The following is a 23,913-nucleotide window of genomic DNA, read 5'->3' as shown; positions in this document are numbered from 1 at the left end:
TTAGTATTTGGGATCAGAGGCTTGACAAGTGATTATATACAAATATATATCAATCTACTAGGATGTGAACTGACGACATATCTCAAACCACCAGTCCCAGGTCAAGTTCTGAGCCTCGGGGACCCCCAGCAGCTCGCCGCACAGTGTCCCCTAGGGAGGCGGGTACCCGGCACGCAGCGTCTCACTTTTACACTGAAGCCCTTGTCGCATTATGCCCCAGAGCAGGGAGCCGCAGTGATCGCAGAAGGTGGGCACTTTGTAGTTGTGGATGCTGAACTTGTGCGGGATGTTGATGCCAAACCTCTGCTCCGCGATCTGTGGAGAGGAAACAGGAGGGCAAGAGTTCAGCGCCCAGCGCCACGGCCTCTGTGAACGCTGGTAACGGGAGCCCAGCGCCAGCCCAGTGTTGCTGGGCACCTCTCTGTCCGGTACTCGGCCTTGAACCAGACCAAGCGCATTTTCCACTGCCCAAGACAAGATAGAAACAAAGCAAGACAGATTGTCCACTGTTTGGGAAGACCAACGGAAATGAAGACTGTTATCCCGTCTACTGTGCCCGGCACCTCTGTGCTCTGACGCTCAGGTGCACCAGCGATTCCAGCAGTAACTGCCCTGGCCACGCGCTCTGCAGCCCACGGCACACCTGTGCAGTGGCGCAGATCCACCCACCCCAGCGGGTGGGGCAGTTATCGGCCTCTTTCTCCCAAGAGCTGTGGTTCCTAGCTCTGTGCACGCTCCTTGGCAATCCTGGACGTATCCAGATCCAGCAGGTTCCGGTCAGACCTCTCTTGGCTCTGCAAACCCGCTATGCACCAACCCAGCAGCGCCTCATCTGCTTTCTCCGACCTGGATTTAAAATGTGTGAATCTGGGCACTGAATCCAAGGCAAGGGAAGAGGACGAAGCCCAGGTTCATAGGGAGAGACCCACGAGGGTACTTTCTTAAAAATTCACAAAAAGTACAAAAGCAGGATGTTTATTTTTGATGTCAAAAATAATTCAAACCTAGTTTTTTTTTCAGAATACACATTTTCAAGTTCAGGTTGTTGGGAACCAGGCAGAGGGCTCCTTTTACTCCACCCAAACTGTTGCAGAATTAGGAGAACTGAGAGCCATGGGGTTCCCACCCAGCTGGCCACTCATGGGGCCCTCACAAGGAGAAGCCGTGCCACCCAAGTACTACAAACGCTACGTAACACAACCAGAGAGAGGACGGTCAATCCCAATACCACCCTGGCTGTCAAGGACTTCGGGAAGGGAGCAGGGCAGGGCAAGAGAACAGGGAGAAGGAGAAAGGGAGAGAGGGGCAGGGAGATCACACCCCCCCACACACACACACGTACACGCACACACACACGTGCACGCACACACGCGAGTCCGTGGGTGCTCCGTCCACCAGCTGCCACCCCCGTACCTTGGAGTCCACTTTGTTCACGTTGTTTTGGCAGGTGCAGGCCGTCACGATCAGATGATGGCAGCGTTTATGGACGACGCAGGTGCACACTAGGAAAGGCAATGCCGCAATGATTGGTCAGGGCAGTACGGTCTGCAGGGCTGTGCCAAGCCCATGTCGCCTGGCCTGCATGTCCGGCCCACGAGGTGACAGCCGGCGCTCCCACCCTCCCGATCTTCTTTGCCACTGTCCCACAAAGACTTGAGCTCGTGCTCCAGTGCTCCACCACGACGGCCTGAACTTTCTTCCTCCTTCCCAACTCCACGGCATCCCGCACCTGCCGCCGGAAGACCTCTGCCCAGGACGGGAAATCTTCCACGGCGCCTCACTGCCAACCCGCTCCGACTTCCCAGCCGGACCCCGCACCCTCCCAGAGGCTACCTGTCCCCTCTCCTCTGTGATCTGATTGTTCTCAGAACTAAACCTGGAACAGTGCTCACCCTCCCCTGCACACTGTTGCCCTCTGCTGTCCCTGGGATGTCCTCTTTACCTCCTGACCAAAAAAACCTGAACTTCAGGACGCGATGCAACTACAAAAATGTCTCTTCTATGAAATTCCCCGCCCATGGGCCCTTTCTCTGGACTCAAACCATCTCTCCCTCCTGCGTTCCTCACAGCCCGCCACCGGCCTCTTTCTTCACACCTTCAGCACCCAGCCATCACCTGCTCTCAGAATTCCCAGCCTGGGGCCTGCAGCAGAGTTGGCCTTAGAGACACACATTCGCTGAGTGGCTCGATTAACTGCTCTCTTATTCAGAACTTTCTGGATAACATGATTTATCTCATCTCATCTAGAAAACTGATGGTGCAGATGGAGACAAGCTTGTCATGACAAGATGAACATAAACAATGAAGCAGTAGGAAAATACGTGGTGTTTGAAGGTCTTCGGAGACACGTGGAAGGTTTGGGATTAAGTATATAAAGTGATGGGGCCAGCGCTGTGGTGTAGCGGGTAAAGCCGCCACCTGCAGTGCCGGCATCCCATATGGGAGTCAGTTCGAGTCCCAGCTGCTCCACTTCTGATCCAGCTCTCTGGTGTGGCCTGGGGAAGCAGTAGAAGATGGTCCAAGTACTTGGGCCCCTGCTCCTGGCTACTGGCTTTGGATATGCGCAGCTCTGGCCATTGTGGCCAATTGGGGAGTGGACCAGTGGATGGAAGACCTCTCTCTCTCTCTCTCTCTCTCTCTCTCTCTCTCCGCCTCTCCTTCTCTCTCTGTGTAACTCTTTCAAATTAATAAATAAATCTTTTTAAAAAGTATATGAAGTGACACATCAGCAAACGTCACTATACCTTAAAAGAAACCCAGCTGTCACCAGGGTGCGTTCCCAGGATTACCCAATGGAAGGGCCCAGAAAACTGGCCCATTCCTCTGGGAGCACCTCACACGCATCCGGTCTCACACACAAGGACCTGAATTTTCGAGGCATTGGGTTTGGTCTGGATTAGCTGGGCTAGACTTTGTCTGTTTTATTAACCTTTGCAAATCCTCCACAGTTCCCAACTGTTCTGCACCACAGTTGATTCTTCTCCTGGTTCACTCTAGGCTCTCGTCTCTCTTCTTTCTCTAGATTTCCAACGTGGAAATTTGATTACTGATTTTCTTTTTTAATTCCTAGTGCTTATTAGGTGTTCAAAGATATTTGTTGAATTAATTCATGCTTGTTGAATAGACAGGGAAACTGAGAATTTGTGAGATTCATTGCTCACATTCACACTCCTGGTAAGAGGCAGCAGTATATTTATTGAAATCTATTCTCTTTTCTTAATGAAACAGAAAGCTAAGTACTACCAACCATCTTTACAAAGGAGGACACAGACCTGAAGAGGTCGGGTAACCTCCCTAAGATTACAAACCAGTAGGAAACTGAGTTAGAATTCTAGGCCAAAAGCTCTGTCCTGCATGGACTGGCTGTAAATTTACACAGGAAATCACAGGAAAGCAACCAGTTTCCAATGTGGCAAGGACCCAAGTACTTGAGTTCTCACCAGAGTGCACATTAGCAGGAAGCTGACATCAAAACTGGAGCCGAGGCCTGACTGAGGCACTCAGAGAAGGGCGCAGGCTCACCAGCATCTTAACTGCTGTGCTGAACATCTGTCCTAGTTCCTATTATTAAGACAAGAATACTGCAATTCCTTAAAATACTAAAAACAGAACTACCATATGACCCAGTAATCCACTCCTGGGTACTTATCCAAGGGAAATGAAATCTATCTTTCTTTTTTTTTAATTTTTTTTTTATTATTTAGTAAATATAAATTTCCAAAGTACAGCTTATGGATTACAATGGCTTTCTCCCCCCATAATTTCCCTCCCACTCGCACCCCTCCCATCTCCCGCTCCCTCTCCCATTCCATTCACATCAAGATTCATTTTCAATTATCTTTATATACAGAAGATCGATTTAGTATATATTAAGTAAAGATTTCATCAGTTTGCACCCACACATAAACACAAAGTGTAAAATACTGTTTCAGTACTAGTTATAGCATTACTTCACATTGGACAACACATTCAGGACAGATCCCACATGAGAAGTAAGTACACAGTGACTCCTCTTGTTGACTTAACAATTTGACACTCTTGTTTATGGCATCAGTAATCTCCCTAGGCTCTAGTCATGAGTTGCCAAGGCTATGGAAGCCTTCTGAGTTCACCGACTTCGATCTTATTCCGACAGGGTCATAGTCAAAGTGGAAGTTCTCTCCTCCCTTCAGAGAAAGGTACCTCCTTCTTTGATGGCCCCGTTCTTTCCACTGCGATCTCACTCGCAGAGATCTTTCATTTAGGTCTTCTTTTTTTTGTTTTTTTCCCAGAGTGTCTTGGCTTTCCATGCCTAAAATACTCTCATGGACTCTTCAGCCAGATCCGAATGCCTTAAGGGCTGATTCTGAGGCCAGAGTGTTATTTAGGACATCTGCTATTCTATGGGTCTGCTGTGTCTCCCGCTTCCCATGATGGATCATTCTCTGCCTTTTTGATTCTATCAGTTAGTATTAGCAGACATAGTCTTGTTTGTGTGATCCCTTTGACTCTTAGACCTATCAGTGTGATCAACTGTGAACTGAAATTGATCACTTGGACTAGTGATATGGCATTGGTACATGCCACCTTGATGGGATTGTATTGGAATTTAAATTTAAATTTAAACTGAAAAGTGATCCCTGTTAAATATAAGAGTGAGAATAAGAGAGGGAGGAGATGTACAATTTGGGACATGTTCAATCGGACTTGCCCCAAATGGTGGAGTTAGAAATGTGCCAGGGGATTGCTGATTTTTTTTTAAGTTTTATTTATTTGAAAGTCAGAGTTACACAGAGAGAGGAGAGGCAGAGAGAGAGAGAGAGGTCTTCCATCCCCTGGTTCACTCCCCAATTGGCCACAATGGCTGGAGCTGTGTCAATCCAAAGCCAGGGGCATCTTTCAGGTCTCCCACACCAGTGCAGGGGCCCAATGACGTGGGCCATCCTTTACTGCTTCCCCAGGCCATAGCAGAGAGCTGAATCAGAAGTGGAGCAGCTGGGACTCGAACCAGCACCCATATTGGATGCCGGCACTGCAGGCGGTGGCTTTACCCACTATGCCACAGCGCCAGCCCCTGAATTACTGATTCTAATTTTTCTTCTAATGGATGCAGTGAGTGTTATGGGTTTCCATCTGAGTACTGCTTTTTCTGCATTCTTCTTCATTTGATCAATTGTATTTTCATTTGGTTCAAAGTATTTTTTATGTTCTCTTGAGTCTTCTTCTTTGACCCATGTAACAGAGAATGTGTTGTTTATGCTTCAAATACTGGGGAGTTCCCCAGTGCTTTTTCCATGACCGATTTCTAGTTTGATTCCACTGTGCTCTGACTTCCCGTCTTTCATATTTGGGAATGTGTGTGTTACGGCCTAGAAGGGGGTCCCTGTTGGTGAATGTTCTTTGAGAGCATCAGAAGAATGTGGATTCTGTGTGGAGGGGCAGTGTGCTGTAGGCGTCAGGTTGTGGCTGTGCTATTTAGGTCAACTACACCCGGCTGGCTGCCCGCCCGCCGGGCCCATCTGTTGCAGAGTTACTGAAGTCCCCAGCTCCACCAGCTGTTGCATCTGTTTGTCCTTATAGTTTTTTTCGATTTCTGTCTGGCGTGTTTTGATGCTGGCTGTCAGGCTCTCCCGTGTCAGGGATGGTTGTGTCTCTTTGAAAAACTGATGCCAGGGCCGGCGCTGTGGCATAGTGGGTAAAGCCACCGCCTGCAGTGCCAGCATCCCACATGGGCACCGGTTCGAGTCCTGGCTGCTCCACTCTCTCTGCTCTGCTCTCTGCTGTGGCCTGGGAAAGCAGTGGAAGATGGCCCAAGTGCTTGGGCCCCTGCACCCGCGTGGGAGACCTGGAAGAAGCTCCTGGCTTCGGATCGGCACAGCTCTGGCCATTGCGGCCAACTGGGGAGTGAGCCAGGGGATGGAAGACCCCTCTCTCTCTCTCTCTGTCTCTACCTCTCTCTGTGTAACTCTTGACTTTCAAATAAATAAGTAAAAAAAAAAAAAAAAAAAAAAACCTTTGCTTCTTCCATAATGTCCCTTGGCAGACAGTGTCACTTGCTCTGAAGTCTGTTTTGTCTGAAACACCTACTCCGGGGTCGTGCGCTCCTGAACCGTGTTCGCATGAGAGACGTCTCTCCCTCAGGCGTTTTGTCTTACGTCCTCCTGACCATTGCTCTCACCTGCTCTTTAAACAGCGGGCCCCTGTTCCCCTGACCCCACTCGATGAAAATCAGGCCACCAAGTTTCCTGGCACCCAGGCCAAAGAGAAGAAATGAATTCAGATAAAGAGAGACATATCCCGGATCACGTATTTCAAACTCTACAATTCTAATCTTGTCTCTCCAGTGCTTCTCCACTTCACTGGATATGTAGAAGATGATCAGACTGGACTGTAGTGCATATCCCTGTAGCCAGAGGCCCAAGTGAAAAATCAACATTAATTCAGCTCCCGAACTATCTTCTCATTTAGGGCTGAATTAACAGCAGAAGTCTATGATTGCCATTCTATTGGGGATATATCCGTTTTTTCCCCTATCTTTAAGAACTCAGTAGAATTATTCCTAGATATTAAAGTCACAGATCCAAGAGTAGCACTGACTCAGTGGTTTTACGCTCCACCTGCTGAAGAGAAGGTGGGATTCCCTTATTCATGCGTGGGCCATCACTGGCAGAGTAAAAATCAACATAACAGGTATTTAAGTACAGGTCTTAAAGGGATCACCCGATCCAGCCGGGGTAAACCACCAGGAAGGGGTCTCATCACTCCTCCCACTTCACTGCATCCCAATGGCGCCACAAATCCAATAAATCGGTTCTGTCTTAGAATTATGAAAATTGGAGTCTAACGTGTAATAACGTAAAAGCATCATCCACAGCATCATCTTCAGCATCTCCTGCGTTTTAGTTAAATCAGCAAATTTTAAAAAAGAACAACTTGGATAATAGCTTCTGTTTCCTACTTAGGCAGATGGAAAACAGCATTGTGAGGGCAGAGATTTGGCCTAGCAGCCGGGACACCTGTGTCCCACACGGGGGTGGGGGTGGGGAGGTGGGGGTCCTGCATTTGACTCCCAGCTCTGACTTCTAACTCCAGCTTCCGGCCACGGCAGACCCTGCGAGGCGGCAGTGATGGCTCAAGTAATTCAGTTCCTGCCACTGACATGGGACAGCTGGACTGGGTTTCCAGTTCATGGCTTCAGCCCTGGCCATTGTGGGCATTTGAGCAGCTAACCAGCAGATGAGAATCCTCTCTCTCTGCTTCTCAAATAAAGTAAAAGACATTTCTGAAAACCAAAAAGGAACAGCACTGTGCTACTCCACACACCTACTGACAATGGGCACGTAAAAATAATACCAGTTTAACTCCGAGATTCAAGGGTATGGCTCATAAAATGCTATTACCTTTCGGCACATTCGTTGCTGAGACAAAACCCTCCACAATGAAGCATTAGTAGATAGCTTGGCTTCAGAAATAAAATATCCCATCTGTGCTAAGATGCAGCCAAGATCTAACCCAAACTAAAGATGTAACACGTGGGGGTCTCCTCTGACCTCCAGAGAGCTGTGCACCAATCACAACCTGAATGGGCTGTTTTTTTCTTGGTATAATCATCATTTTTTTCTTAACACAGGAGTAAGATTGTAAACAGTTTTTAAAAAGTTTTCTTACCTTGGCATTGATAACCCTGCTTTCCAAACACTCCCCTGTTCAAGACAACAGAGAAAAAAATTGCCATCAGTCAAGCTACTTCTGCAGTAACCCTCCTATAATGACAGTTGCTTAAGGAAAACAAATTTCACACTCTGATCCTTTATGAGAAAAAGCACAATTGCAGGGGAAGGCACAGATGATGTGTGCTTTGAGCCTTGTTTGTCGCCAGGAGACACAAAAGAAATGGAAGGGGCAGAATACTGCAGGGATCAGAAGTGGGTGGGCACCAAGGAAGGGCCCGGTTCACCCAGCTCCCCAGCACCTCCGACGACCCCCAGAGAAAGGACCCTCGTTGTGCGTGTTGCCTGAGCCTTAGGCTGAAGAGGGTCTCCATCACCCTCCTCTGCCTGATGCTCACAGAGATGGACACACATGGAAATACACACCTATGGACTCGCACACACATAGGAGAGTGGAGCCCATGGCAGCTGTGCGGCCCCAGCACCCTCCCAGTGGCCACAACACCCCCAAGTGCTGCCACGCTAAGACCTAAGAGAGACGCTAAGAGAGAGCTGCACTCTCTCCCTCCCCAGCACATTCTATGGGTGATGGTGATACCACTCTCATTCTCATTAGCCAGCCCACAGGACGAGCCACACGTGGCCGGGAGTCTGTCCATGCTGTCCGGTTTGATCCAGACACAAGCCACGGGAGGCAGCACTCACAGCGAGGTGGTGACGTGCGCAGAGGCCGGCCTGATGGTGCGACGTGGGGCATGCTGCCTGCTTCTCTGTGCCATACCCACCTGCTGATGAGATCCACACTGTTCAAGGGACTTCAAACCTCCATGGAAAGTGTGTATGATGAAAAGCTATCTTTTTATCCCAGTTTCCATGAAGTTTCTAAAGTACCCTTGTAGATGTCATACACACACCTAGAGTGTGTGTGTGTGTGTGTAGGTGCAAGTCAGAGTTAAAGGCCTTCTTGGGTGGGGTTAGTACTTCCTTGGTGGAAAAAAAAAATTTCAGCGCCATTATCAAAGAAGTTTCCATCACAAACGTTCTCGCTGAGGTCAAAGTCTCACCACAAACGCCCCCAGGGCCTGACGAGCTCACAGCGTGGTGGGAGCAGAATGGGGTGGGGTGACACACAGGGGTGCAGGCAGGGCCGGCGAGCCAGGTCTGCAGCTGCAGCGCGCGCACGGCCCACGGGTGCACAGCCACGGAGCGGCAGCTTCCGCCGCAGAAAACGTGGGCGGAGTTTCCCCTGCACCGACGTGTAGGCCTCCCTCCCAGCGGCCAGCGGAGGCCTCTCCAAGCTCCATTCTCGGTTGGAAAGGCCAGAAACCTTGTCTCAGCCTGGGCTCTGACGGCTCAACTTTGACGGCGCCAAAGCGGTCACTAAAAAAGTCAGTGTTCAGTTTCAGAAGGCTGCCCTGACCCAAGTGACCTTTGTTTAACAAAAGGAGGAACGGCTGCAAGAAAGCCATAAATCTCCTGTCAAGCTGCTAAGCCGTGTTTTCTCCAACTACCATGGGTGTAAGTGTGTGTGTGTGTGTACACACGTGTGTTGGGTATTGCCTCTAATCAAAGATAACTATCACTTAGCTTCATTTTACATTACAGATTTGCCATTGAGAATTAAGCATATGTTGTATGTCTAGTAAGATTATTTTTTCTTTTTTTCTTTATTTATTTGAAAGGCAGAGTTACAGAGAGAGAGAGGAGAACCAGAGAGAAAGTCCATCTGCTTCACTCCCCAAATGGCCACAATGACAGAGGTTGGGCCAGGCCAAAGCCTGGAACCAGGTGCTTCCTCTGGGTTTCCCAGGTGGGTGCAGGGGCCCAAAAATATGGGCCATCTTTGGATGCTTTCCCAGGCTCATTAGCAAGAAGCTGGATTGGAAGTGGAGCAGCCAGGACACAAACCAGCGGATCCCGGCGCTCCAGGTTGTAGTTTAACCCCCTAGGCCACAGCGCCTGCCCCTCTATAGTAAGATCTTAAATCTCTAGAATTTCTCAACTCTCAATATCACCTGGGGTTAGCCTGTGGTGTCCAGTCACTGAGGTTCAGTACTGTCAGCCACATAGTACTGTGTGTTTAGTGACCCCCATAACTCATCACGTGACTCACGCCTTCTTACAACTATTCTAGTGTTTCTTCCTCGGGGTTCACTATCCACTCTGTTGATTACTTATTTATTCACTGTTTAGCTTCTCTCTTGGATTTATGCTTTTTGCCCATTGACCAAAATGAAAAAATAATAATTAAAACTTGGATATGCACTGTATTTATTTAATTTGCAGTGGGGATTAAAACTATTGGGTCAACATTACGAGGGTATTTCAAAAAGTTCATGGAAATGGTAGGCATTTGGCACAGCAGGTAAGACATTGCTTGTGATGTCTACATCCCAAGTGCCTGGGTTCAAATCCCAGCTCTGCTTCTGACTGTAGCTTCTGGCTAATCCACACTCTGGGAGGTACCAGGTGTGGGTTCAAGTACTTGGGACCTTACCACCCACCTGGAAGACCAGGATAAAGACCCTAACTCCTGGTTTCAGAGTGACCCAGCCTAAGCCACTATAGGCATTTGGGGAAATGAACCAGTGGGCAGATCACTTTATGTCTGTCTGTGTCTCTCTCTGCCTTTGAAAAAAAATGAAAACTCATTTTTTTAAAGCTTGAGAAAAAAAAAAAAACCAGAATTAAAAGTAAGTTTATTTGAGAGGCTGGCGCTGTGGCGTAGCAGGTGAAGCCAACGCCTGCAGTGCTGGCATCCCATATGGGCACAGGTTCGAGTCCCAGCTGCTCCTCTTCCAATCCAGCTCGCTACTATAGCCTGGGAAAGCTGTAGAAGATGGCCCAGGTCCTTGGGCTCCTGCACCTGTGTGTAGACCAGGAAGAAGCTCCTGGCTCCTGGCTTCAAATCAGCACAGCTTCAGCCACTGTGGACATCTGTGGAGTGAACCAGCAGATGGAACCTCTCTCTCTCTCTCTCTCTCTCTCTCTCTCTCTCTCTCTCTCTTTCTGTCTGTCTCTCTCTGCTTCTCTGTAACTCTGTCTTTCAAACAAATAAAGAAATCTTAAAAACAAAACCACTTTGAAATCTATGCACAGTTTTTCCATAATACACAGTTTCCATGAACTTTTAGAAGGCCCTTAATATGCATGGATTTCGAATCTTTTTTGTACCAAGATAAATTTATCTTCTAATTCTACTGGCTGCAAACTTCCTCCCGAAATCACACATTAAGCAGAGCAAGCCTCCACTCCGGGGAAGCTCTGAGGAGCAGACGAGCTTCTTACCAGATGAACTCCCGGCAGTGAGAGCAGTAAGTGGGCTGTCTGAGGTACGTGGCCATGAACTTGTGTCCATTGATCTGGTGGACTCGCCTTCGCATCGCCCGCTGGCGCTTTCTCGTAAAATGTTTGAAGATTCGGTCTCTCTGGAGAGTAGCTGTAGGTTACAAGACAGACAGAAAGAAAATGTGTAAATGTATCTAGCCACACCCAAAATGTGAGAAAGTTTAATAGGTCACATACTCTGGGGCAGGTGCTTGGCCTAGCAGGCACTGTGCCAGTTATGAAGCCCGTGTTGCACATCACAGAGCCTGGGCTGGCTCCTGCCTCGAGCTTCCTATTCAGCAGACCCCAGGGGAGGCAGAAGGGATGGTTCAAGTAAGTGGATTCCTTCCACCCACCTAGGAGTTGTGGACTGAGGCCCCAGCTCCCAGTTCTGGCTGCTGCCATCGTGGGCATTTGGGGAGTGAACCAGCAGACCAAGGAGAGCTCTCTCTCTCTCTCTCTCTCTCTCTGCCTAATTATTTTTTAAAAAAATATGAGCAAGTAGCATTTAAAAAAAGAACCAAATACGCTCCACATTTGTTCTTTCTTCAAGACCTGAAACACTCTGAAAAATCCTCAACACTTCCTGATGACCTTAGGACTCTACTTGTTAAACGTTCGACCTACGTGAACTCCTGAGACGCTTAGGTTACCACGGGCTACCCTGGGTCAGTCCCCCAGCACTGTCCACAAGTCCCCCAGGGCTCCCACCCCCAGGATGTGACGCCGACATGGTCTCCTAGCCCTGGCTGGCTGGCTGGGGCCTCAGGTCCACATACGGGATGCAAACGCTGGCCGATGAGATAGGCCTTGTCATTGGTTCCCTTAAATCCTGGTGTGCCCTCATCGTGAATGAGGGAACTGCCCACAAGGAGTCACACAGGACCACTTCTGTGAACCTGGAACGCGTGGAAATGAACTTGGAAGAGCTGCAAAGGTCCTTTCCTAAATTCACCTTTTTAAGAGTGTGGCTCCCGATTGGGACACCCTGAAAACTGCACGACTTAACATAGTAAATACGTCTGCCACATGACTATATCAGAATTTTCCAACGTACTCAGAGACTTGTGGTGAATAAATAAAGCTTACTTTCCTAACAGTGCTTTTAAATTAACCACTTATGCAGAGGAAATTTAAGAAATCATGCAAAAACAACTTGCTAAAAGCCCAGAAAAAATAAAAAATTTTTCTTCTCAAACTCGCAGATAATAAATTACACATCTTCACTCAGTACAGGGTGATGTTTCGGGATTTTTTTTTAAAGATTTATTTATTTATTTCAAAGTCAGAGTTACACAGAGAAAGAGAGAAGCTTCCATCCGCTGGTTCACTCCCCAGATGGCTGCAATGGCTGGATCTGTACCGATCCGGAGCCAGGAGCCAGGAGCTTCTTCCGAGTCTCCCATGCAGGTGCAGGGGCCTGAGGACCTGTGCCATCCTCCACTGCTTTCCCAGGCCACAGCAGGGAGCTGGATTGGAAATGGAGCAGCTTGGACTCAAACTGGCACCTATATGGGATGCCAGCACTGTAGGCAGCAGCTTTACCCGCTACACCACAGCGCCGGCCCCTTGTTACTTTCATATGTTGTGTATTGATCAATGTAGCATGCCCAGGTAATCCACCGCCTCAAACACACTCATTTCTTTGTGATGAGAACATTCAATATCCTCTCCTGGAGCTATTTCGAGTTAAACAACCTGATATTGTGAATGATAATCACCATCTATATACAGGTACCAACATGTATCCCTCCATTTGGCTGTGGCTTTGTACCCCGTTTCCAAAGAATTTCAAATACATGTTAAAGAGGAAATTATAGGAACACAAGATGGGACAGAAAAATACGTGGGTCCAAATGAGATAAGGAACAGAACTCTCCAGCCATGCAGGGTTCAGACTTGTAACTTAGGAAGTTTAAGCTGCTGTTCGGCAAGAGTCAGAAAACACAAAGGGGGAGCAAAGTGGGGAAGGGATTTCTGTCACCTAACAAGGGGTTACTCCTTAGATGTGTAGAAATCAGTAAAAGGTCGACGATCTAGCAAAGATGGGCCCCCCAAACACGTGCAGAGGCCCAACTCGTTTTTCCTGATCTAAAACACGCACTCCTTTAATGCACACACAGAAAATGGGTCTTAACCAATTTGAAAGGAAAGCCGAATTCAGGTGTAGGAAGGTATTTTCCCAAATGACTCTTTTTTTCAGACTTGATCCCATTGTAGTCCCAGGTCAGTAACTCCTTCCCAGTCGAGGTGAGCAGCCCCATCAGGAGCTCAACAAATGCGGGACCACCACCGCCCCTCAGCCTGAAGAACTCTGGAAGGGGCCAGCGGGTAAAGCTGTTGTTTGCAGTGCCGGCATCCCATATGGGCACCGGTTCAAGTCTTGGCTGCTCCACTTCCAATACAGCTCTTTGCAATGGTCAGGGAAAGCAGTATAAGATGGCCCAAGTCCTTGGGCCTCTGCACCTGCAATGGGAGACCCAGAAGAAGCTCCTGGCTCCTGGCTTCGGGATTGGTGCAGCTCTGGCCATTGCAGTCATTTGGAGAGTGAACTAGCAGATGGAAGACCTCCCTCCCCCTGCCTCTCCTCTCTCTGTGTAACTCTGACTTTCAGATAAATAAACACATCTTTAAAAAAAAAAAAAACCTGGAAAGTTCCAAAATTTGGGGAATGCACACCAGGGCAGGGCTCTGAATTCCAATTTCTGAAAGCTACACTTTAAGTAAAAAATTTCTGTTCTCTAAGTTTCCACTTATCAAAAGGTATGCTACAATTTAAATCATGCTATGGTCTCAGAAGGAAAAGAAAAAAAAAATAATATTGTTTCATAGGAGTCTCCCGCCCCCCCTTTTTGGTGTCTTAAATGCCAACAGTCACAAACACTGCTTTCCTTCACTGTAGACCTACCCTGCTGGCTGTCACTGCTGTGGCTTCCCATCCCTGAGGGTGGACAAGGACAATTCTCCCCACCCAGCTAACCACTATCTGAAATTCCTTTGATGACTTTCACTTCCCGAGATACAAAGCACAGACTCAAAGGGCTGCTCACTCCAAAGCTGAAACAGAAGAGAATGCAAATCAGGTCCTAGTGTCTCCACTTCCCTTGTTGGAGGGGATCCACGGTCCCAGCTTCTGTCACATTACCAAGCGGGCCCGTTGCACACAGTCCAGAGCAACTCTGCCTTCTGCTCCTCAACTGGACTCTAACATCTTCCCCTCCCTGCTGCAAGATTCCAGACGTCCAATTCTACCCGAGATGGACGCGTGAGAACCAGAGGTCCCCCACGTTCTAACTCTTCCGCTAGCCAATACTCAAAAGGCTTGCTAATGTGCCCATTTTGACAAGGTTGGGTGCGGTGGGCTCCAGCACAGTTACAATTCTGCCTGCTTCGGTTTGGGTCTGGGGTGTGTTTAATCTTCAGCAACAGCCTACTTACTTCCATTCTCAGGTTTCCTATATTTCTCAAGAAGACAGCACAGGCGAGTGTTTCAAAAAGTTTGTGAAAGATGGAATTAAAAGACAGGTTCATTTCGTGCAAAAAAAAAAAAATGAATCCATGCATAGTTTTTTCATAATATGCATTTGCCACAAACTTTTAAAAACTTATTTCAGTTATCTGTTAATTTATGTATTTGAATATTTCTTGGTGGGCAGATGAGAACCCTATGCTGATGGTATCACCCAGTACCTAGCCTGCACTACCAGCCTGAGACCCAGCTCTGTACAACCAGAGCCAAACTGTACAGAATTACTAAACACTTCTCATACCCAGATGCAAATTAAACTCTCCCTGGGGGTCTAATTACCAAGAATTGACTTAATCCCTTAATCCTGCCAAGATTGGGCAAAAGGTCAGCTCAGTTGCATTCTTAATGTTTCATGAACTGAATCCCTTTTTTCCTCCCTCAGCAGCTATTGCCATAGCAGTGGATTGATCTACGAGCTTGGCAGCTGATCTCTCCCAGTCTCAGGGGCTTAGGAAGAAGCCACTTAGAGCTGTCCCCCACCCAATCCTATCTTGACCCCACCCAGTCCTATCTTGACGCCTTTGGCCCTTCCAGGAACATGCTTTCCTCTCTCTGCCCTGCTAGTTAACAAACACTTCTCCTATCTGCCTCCACGCCTAAGGAACACAATCGCGCCCCCTCCAGCTTCTCCAATGTCCAACACCCTGTGGCTGTGTCTCACCTCTGTCCAGGTACCTCAGCTCCCTCACCTGTGGCTGTGGACTCTAACTGAACTTGACCCTTCTCTTTCCTGGATTAGTTTGCATGCAAGTCTCCTTGTTTACAAAGCAGACACACGGTCATATGCACCTTCCATCTGCAAAACCTACGGTCACATACGAAAACAGGGACCCCTGTGGCTTCCAGTGGCCTCACTGTCACCACTCCGGATGGACGGCACCGACTTGCACTACAGACTCGGAACCCACTTCACCACTGAGAGCGGAAGGCGCTTCCTCACGTTTGCAGCAGCCGCTTGTCTCCTTAGAACTGACTCTACAGGACTAAACGGAGGATTTAATGTCAGACCGTACACCGTTCAGATCCCATTTCAATGGGAAGCATCAGGCCACCCCAACAACCTCTGCAGCCCACACTCGCTTCTGTTTGGCTCCTAAACCACGACCCATGCCCCTCAGGTCCCTGGAAGCTGGCTCTGTGCCTTAGCAGGGAAATCCTTATTCCAACCTCAGCAGGCGTTGGGGCAGTGGCCAGAAACCCTGACTTGTCTCACAGGAAAATTCTATGTCATCCCATCGTGTGCTCATTTTAAGAACTTCAGACTCGGGGCCCACGCTGTGGCACAGTGGGTAAAGCTGCCGCCTGCAGTACTGGCATCCCACATGGGTGCCAGTTCAAGTCCCAGCTGCTCCACTTCTGATCCAGCTCTCTGCTACGGCCTGGGAAAGCAGTAGAAGATGGCCCAAGCCCTTGGGCCCCTGCATCCATGTGGGAGACCCAGAAGAAGCTCCTGGCTTCGGAATGACACAGCTCTGGCTCTGACTTTCAAATAAATAAATCAATCTGGGAATCATGGGCTAACCCCCTGGGGTGGGGGTGGGGGCGTTGTTCATTTGTAAACAGCCCTGCGGCACTGAAACCTGTGAGACTGTGTGCTGGGAAACCGCTGCTGGCTTTATCTCAAAAACAGCAAAGACTTCACCCTCCTTAGCCTCTCCCTACACCTAAGGAACTGAACGCTCTCTACTCCAGCAGCAAGAACATGTACTCGAAGGTACTTCTGAAACATTCCAGTGTGGGGCAGAAGCAACTTTCAAATGACTGCAGGCAAATGAAATCAGAGAGAGAAAATCTGTGGCATGGTATTTTTAAATTCCCAGGGTTAGTGTTACAAAATGCACACAGGAAGTGAGTCTGATTCAGTGTAAAATACAATTTAACACTTTAAAAAAAGATTTATTTCTTTATTTGAAAGAGCTACAGAGAGAGGGAGGGAGACAGAGATCTTCCATCTGCTGGGTTACTTCCCAGATGTCTGCAACACCCGGAGCTGGGCCACGCTGAAGCCAGGAACCAGGGGCTTGCTCTGGCTCTCCCACATGGGTGGCAGGGGCCCAAGCACTTGGACCATCTTCTGCTGCTTTTCCCAGGCCATTAGCAGGGAACTGGATCAGAAGTGGAGCAGCCAGGACTTGAACCGGCGCCCATATGGGATGCTGGCGTTGAAGGTGGTGGCTTTACCCGCTGTAGCACGTCTCTGGCCCCGTGATTCAACCTGTAACTTGAATTTGCCTAATAGCAAAGGCACGGCGATTACTGAGCTCTGTGGCTTGTCTTCAAGGGACTGTGCTAAGGAGGCTGAGCGAGCTTCCCACACGCTGGGCAGGGGAGCGTGGTGTAGTGGGTAGAGTGTGGAGCCTGGAGTTCTGCTGCGAACCCCACGTCTCCCCTGACCTTCGGCAAGTCGTCCGACCTCCTCGGCCTCATCTGCAGAACGAGTCTGCTCCCCGAAGTTCTGCTCCGAGGACTCAGTGAGTTAGTCTGTGCAGCATAATTACCAAAGTTCCGGAAGTAGAAAAGATCTTTAGTTCAACTGTCCGATGTTCTAGAAGAAGAGAGAACACCTAGAAAGTTGATATCTAGGAGACAGTGCTATGGTGTGGCAGGTAAAGCTGCCGCCGCCTGCAGGGCTGGCATCCCATATGGATGCTGGTTCAAGTTCTGGCTGCTCCGCTTCCGATCCGGCTCTCTGCTACGGCCTGGGAAAGCAGTAGAGGATGGCCCAAGTCCTTGGGTCCCTGCACCTGTGTGGGAGACCTGGAAGAAGCTCCTGGCTCCTGGCTTCAGATGGGCACAGCTCCGGCTGTTGTGTCCATTTGGGGAGTGAACCAGTGGATGGAAGATACTTCTCTCTCTCTCTCTCTCTCTATATATATATATATTTATATATATATATCACTCTGCCTTTCAAATAAATAAATAAATCTTAAAAAAAAGAAAACTGAAATCTAGAAAAGTTAGCCAACGTGCCCAAAATTTGTCTGGCTAGCCAATAGCAGGACTGTCTCCAGAATCTTCCTCTCCTGATCATCTCCCCGGCCTTATGCCACCGGGCCCTTTACAAACACTGGGTCTCCCTGGTGTCCCTGGAAAGTGACCGATTTTCTGGAAAGAACCAGAAGCTCCCTGGAAGGTTAAGCGAGGTCAAGCAGCCAGTGACAGAGTGGGGACTCCAGAACCCACGCTCTTGTTGAGCTACTGAGGAATACTATCAAATGTTTTTTCTTCCTGAGATACTAGCTTTATCAGCCGTGCACGTGGGAAGGAGCAACTGTGAGGAAAAACAGGAAAGCCTTAGAGTCAACAGACGTTCCTAGTCAAGAAAGAACCAGGAAACGGGCCGCTGTGTACGTCTCCCAACCCCATCCCTAGAAGACCGTGAGACAACGTCGCATGAGAACTGCGCTGAACGGTGTCACACGCATTGAGTAAGCAGCCATCGGATCACAGAACCGTGTGCGTGGAGAATGATGCGTGAAAATGCAAACACAGATGGTCCCCGTCTGAGGCAGTAACGATCCAGAGAGAGATCAGGACACTAACACCCAGTCCAGCAAGGCTCTGCAGCCAGCGAGGGCCACCAGCGAGTGGCAGAGGGCACTGGGTGGGCGCTGAGTGAAGCCTGCATCCCAGGAGTCTCTCATCCAGTCCTCTGATAATGAAGATTTTATAAAGGGGCTGAGATGAACAGTGGTTTGGAAAAGAGGAAGGAGGTGAACCAACACAGGGTTAGGGTTCCTGACAACTGTGCCAGCACCGCAGATAAAGGCTGCAGCAAAAGGTTTGGTGTTCAGAAATGGAGGGGGGGCCGGCGTGGGGTGTGGCAGGTAAAGCTGTTGCCTGCAGTGCTGGCATCCCATATGGATGCTGGTTCGAGTTCTGCCTGCTCTATTTCCAATCCAGCTCTCCACTATGGCCTGAGAAAACAGTAGAAGATGGCCCAAGTCCTTGGGCCCCTGCATCCACGTGGGAGACCCGGAAGAAGCTCCTGGCTTCGGATAGGCGCAGCTCCATCCGTTGTGGATAACTGGGGAGTGAACCAGCAGATGGAAGACCTCCCCACCCCACCTCTCCTTCTCTCTCTGTGTAACTCTGACTTTCAAATAAATAAATAAATCCAAAAGAAAGAAAGAAAGAAAGAAAGAAAGGAAGGAAGGAAGGAAGGAAGGAAGGAAGGAAGGAAGGAAGGAAGGGAGGGAGGGAGGGAGGGAGGGAAAAGCCCCTAGCATGGCACCAAGGAGTACAGAAGCTTCTGTACTTGTTGAAACACAGAACTTAACGAAACGACTCACAGCACTTTGCAGATTCAGAGAGAGTGGTCAGACACAAGGGCCTGAGCGGCCGACGCTATGGGGCAGCACGGAGTTTCTCGGAGATGTGGCTTCCTCGAGGAAGCCCAGCTACACGGACGCCTCCCACCCGCAGACCGAGGGGCAGGCGTCCTGAGCCAGGTGAGCAGGGGGAACAATGTCGCCAGGGTGACTCCTGAACACCCAAGAGAGCGGAGCCCATTCACAGCCTTCACTCCGGCCAGAAAGGTGATCAGAGCAGCGCCCCTGGAGGTGATCCTGTGAACCACGTGCTCTGACCTCCCACCCCCACCCACCCCATCATCTTTTCCCCTTCTGCATCTCTGGGGTCTGGAGAAGCTCTCCCTTTCTCAGCACGAGAGGGTCCTGGCCCACCAACAGCACTGGGCTCCCCCCAGTCCCGAAGCCTGTGCCCCTGCTGAAGTTCCGGGCACACCACCCTTGGGGTCTTTCTGGTGGTTCATTCATCTCCTCCTGACTTCCAACAACAGCTTGGAGACAGAGGGATCCCAAATAAAAAACTCTACAGGGCTTCCAGCTGCTAAACTTCTTCCCTCCTTTCTTACTTTTCTTTTCTTTCTTTATAAGGTTTATTTCTTTATTTGAAAGTTAGAGTTACAGAGAGATAGGGAGACACACACACAGATCATCTATCCACTGGTTCACTTCCCAAATGGCTACAAGAGCCAGGACTGGGTCAGACCGAAGCCAGGAGCCAGGCCAGGAGCTTCTTCTGGGTCCCCCATGTGGATGCAGGGGCCCCAAGCACTTGGGCCATCCTCCGCTGCTTTCCTAGGCACATTAGCAGGGAGATGGATCGGAAGTGGGGCAGCCGGGACTCGAACCAGTGCCCATATGTGCCCTGTTACGCTACAGTGCTGGCCCCTAAACCTATTTCCAAGAAGTTTCTCAGCATCAGCCTGAGATATCCCCAGGTACCTAAACCTTGCCACTTGCCCCACTCAACCCTCTTTCACACAAGAGAGAACAGCACGAACAACTACCCCTGGGGCCACCCAGACACAAACCCAAGAGATGCCTTGAGATCCTTCGCTCACAGTTGGCTTGCTGCTGTCCATTCTGTCCACACCTGTCCTCATTTGGATTTCCTTAGGGATAGAGCCTGAGCAAGCACTTAAGTTGCAAGCAATCCCCAACAGTGGGGAAGCAGAATAGGGAAGGAAACTCACAGGAAATGCAGGACTCCAGTGGGGGGCAGGGGGTCCCATGCCCCTCACAGGCTCTCAGGAGCTGGTGGAACACCTCTAGGGGTTGGGGGCAGGCATGGGGTCTGGGGTATTTACCCTCCAGCTCTCATTTGTTTTTCATCAGCTGATGGCTGCTTCTGGGGAAAGAGGCCATGAATTCCCCGGCATTTTCCACCTTATTCTTTAGGCCAACAAAAACAGGGGTAGGGCATCCAGTGCTGCTATTTGTGTAAGATGGGGATTCAAAGAGTTGGTGGAAAACTTGAATACAAGGTACATTTATTTGTCCAGTGTCATGGAAGAGCGGGTTGAGCTGCTGCCTGAGACACCAGCATCCCATATGGGTGCTCCACTTCTGATCCAGCTCCCTGCTAATGCACCTGGGAAAGCAGCAGAGGATGGCCCAAGTGCTTGGGCCCCCATCCACATGGAAGACCCAGAAGAAGCTCCTGGCTCCTGGCTTTGGATTGGCGCAGCTCCGGCTGTTGTGGCCAACTGGGGAGTGAACCAGTGGACGGAAGATCTCTCTCTCTCTCTCTCTCTCTCTCTCCTTTTCTCTCTGTGTAACTCTGACTTTCAAATAAATAAATAAATCTTTAAAAAAAAACCCTACAGATTTAACTTTTTTATTATTGTCATTTAGGACTCAATTTTATAAACAGAAACCTTTTGAAAAGTTTTGTATCACAGGAGATTAAACAGAAATAGTCATTGCTTCATGGGCTCAAACTTGTATAAATTAAAATGAAGTAATTAAAAATCTTTTTTTTTTAATCCCAGAACTATACAGTGAAGTAAATGACAAAAGGATCCAATAAAGCAACATTTTCATTACTTTTGGATTCTTGGTTACTTTCAGGATCCAAACAAAGAATCTCAATAGTCAGACTTCTGCTGCTGTATTTTATATTTATGTATCTGCCTAGCAACATTCTGAGTCAAGCTACTTGGCCAAAAACGTCTATTTATTTCAGTATTTAGCTTCATAACAAAGGATTTTCTATCTACAGGTACTCCCTTGAAAGAACTGACGTCACAATGCTTATGCAATCCATTGCTTCCTTCTGTGCAGTAACATCCACAGGTTACCCCTAGGGTAAGTCACACAGATACCCCAGCATTGTAACAGTTACGCACACTTCACTAAAGTATAATGTTGCTTTTCTCCATCTAAAACTCAACCAATGAAATACAAATTGTCTTGCAGGGCAGCCCCAACAACAGCCTGGCCACCTGCCCCTGCTTCCCAAGGGAGTCACTTTGAGCTCAGGGGTGGTGCGAGGGCAGGGGGAGCTCCAGCCAGGAGGAAGACTCTTGGAGGGGCCACCACTCTTCCACAGTCACCTATGCCAGTCTTTTCAGGCGCTGGGTGGGGTCTGAGGATACACGGGGCACTCCCAGGCAGGGGCACTCGGGCCCTGGGAGCCCTGACCTACACAGATTGAGTTTGCCACTTCAGCCAGGACACAAGGGGAGCAGGTGCATCCTGCAGCCTTGCTCAGAGCTGCTGGAAAGAAGGGAGACCTGCTGACCATCTTGTGCACAGCACCCCTGTGTTTGTGTATGAAGCTGCCATCAAGTGGTTTTTGAAACTTCCACCTGCAGAGAGAACATGTGCCATTTGTCTTTTTGTGTCTGGCTCGTGTCACTTAATGTAATATAATGATCTCCAGTTCCATCGATGTTACTGCAAGTCAGAGTATTCGTTCTTTTTCATGGCTAGATAACATTCCACTGGGTGCCTCCACATCCACCACATTTTCTCTATCCATCCCTTCATCAATGAGCACCGAGGTGGCTTCCGTATCTCCGCTACTGCGAACAGTGCGAGTGCAGGTGTCTCCGTCCCAGGCTGATGTCACTTCCGTCAGCTCTACCTGGAAGTGGGACAGCCAGGAGGTCCGGCAGATCTATTGCTCTTTGTGTGAGGAGCCTCCATAGCGCCCTCCACAATAGCTGTGGTAAGTCCACAGGTATCTTCTATAAGCTTTCCCAAGCTCTTTGTGGAATGAGGTCTTAGGTAGAAAAATTTTACAAAAATAATCGTCAACTACCATCGTGTCACTCCTTTCTGCACATAATCAATGACAGAAAATTCCCTCCCACCTCCCGTTTTCAGTTAATTTGGCTGGGGAGATGTCCAGCCTTGGGTTCCTGTCCTGCTGGCGACCTTTGAATTGCCACGGAAGTGGACAAAGAGCCCCCACGTGGCCTCAGCTGTCGGAGCAGAGGCAGATGGGAGACTCTCTCCTCACTCTTCCGTGGCGGCCTTGTTTACAAAGATAAAATATGAGAGTACTGCAAAAAATTCTTGGAAATTGGAATGAAAAGGTAAGTTTATTTAGCTGCAAAAACATTTGAAATCCACGCACACAAAGAGTCTTCAAAAAGTCTACGGAAAGACCTACTATGGAAAACTATACAAGGGCCAGCACTGTGGCGTAGTGGGTAAAGCTGCTGCCTACAGTGCCGGCATCCCATGTGGGGGCCGGTTCGAGCCCCGGCTGTTCCACTTCCGATCCAGCTCTCTGCTATGACCTGGGAAAGCAGTAGAGGATGGCCCAAGTGCTTGGAGCCCTGTACCCACATGGGAGACCTGGAGGAAGCTCCTCGTTCCTGGTTGCTGGCTTTGAATTGGTGCAGCTCTGGCCATTGCGGCCAATTGGGGAGTGAACCAGCGTATGGAAGACCTCTCTCTCTGCCTGTCCTTCTCTTTCTGTGTAATTCTGACTTTCAAATAAAGTAAATAAATCTTTTAAAATTTTTTTCTAAGAAAAAACTATACAACAAATTCAAATTGTCCTTGCACCAAAATATATTTATCTTTTAATCTCTTTTGATCAAGAGCTTTCTGTAGCACCCTCATACATACCTATGGTAAAGGTGGATTTAGAATGTAGACCAGGTAAGTCAGGAACAATAACAATTAATAATAAAATTGACCAATTAAGGCAGCAAACTGATAAAAGTGACATGAACGTGGACCCCCTCTCTATTGACAGTCAAGACCAACATCCCTATTTTCAGACCGCAGGTTACCGAAACCACAGCAGGCAGAACCATGGACCCTGGACCACACAGATGATCACAGATCTCGGTGGCCGAGGGGAGCAGGCAGTCACCTGCCTCAGGCTCTATGGCTGCTCTGCAAACACTTTCACCAAAAACATCTCCAAGTCCCTGCTCTTCCAGCCATCGATGTTAACTTTCCCTTCCTTTAATGACTACTTTTTCTAAAAGCAAGCTAAGGGTGCCAGCAACACCCCGCTGTGAAGGCCTGGCTTCTCTGTTGTGAAATCTCTGGGTTTTTTTCCCCCAGGCACTGAAAGCTCAGGGACCCTCGCCCCACCCCCACCCCGGCCTGGTCTTCCTTCCTCACAAAAAAGATTCTTAGACAAACAACCTGTCCAACCAAAATCTTTTCCAGATAAACATGTGCTTCCTGCTGAGAACTAAAGGAACCCAGCCCTTGAGTTTGGCTTCTCCCATTTCCCTTTCAGCTTTTTGTTTTGTTTTTCTCTTTCCCACTTCTAAGGTCCCAAGTGCTGGGTTGAGGATTTTAGAAAAACGTTACAGAATGTTAGCCTTGAGAGTCTCCTCACTTCTTTCTCCAAGTGCATCTCTGGAGTGGAAGCGTGGCTGACTCCACAGGGCTTTTAAAACTGTGGTCCTGATGCTCATTATACACCGACTCATTCCGAACAAATACCTTTATCACACGACCAGATTTCTTGCAACACTAACAAGGGGGCTTCCAACCTGTTACCCCTTTTTTTGATTGCTGGGTGGAGGCAGGCACGTAGAGAGCTTGCTTTAAACAAATGTCATTTACAGAGAACTCCAAAAAATTCATGCAAAGTTGAAATTAAATGCTTTGGTGTAAACATTTT

General features: G+C 48.8%; 1 protein-coding gene across 1 annotated transcript in view; it reads right to left on the bottom strand.

Moving 5' to 3' along the window:
- Positions 1-23,913, bottom strand: part of PRKCH (protein kinase C eta) — a 274,168-nt gene that overhangs the window by 113,188 nt on the left and 137,067 nt on the right. The window contains exons 3-6 of the mRNA XM_062181544.1: positions 10,938-11,088; positions 7,648-7,682; positions 1,414-1,502; positions 186-315 (exon numbers count right to left, since the gene is read on the bottom strand). Of these exons, the coding sequence (XP_062037528.1) occupies positions 186-315; positions 1,414-1,502; positions 7,648-7,682; positions 10,938-11,088 (405 nt within the window). The remainder of the gene's footprint in view (positions 1-185; positions 316-1,413; positions 1,503-7,647; positions 7,683-10,937; positions 11,089-23,913) is intronic.

Source organism: Lepus europaeus, chromosome 22 (assembly GCF_033115175.1).
Source record: "Lepus europaeus isolate LE1 chromosome 22, mLepTim1.pri, whole genome shotgun sequence".
In the NCBI taxonomy this organism is placed as follows: Eukaryota; Metazoa; Chordata; class Mammalia; order Lagomorpha; family Leporidae; genus Lepus; species Lepus europaeus.
Note: the sequence above shows the minus strand (reverse complement) of the source record. Positions and strands in the feature narration are given on the sequence as shown.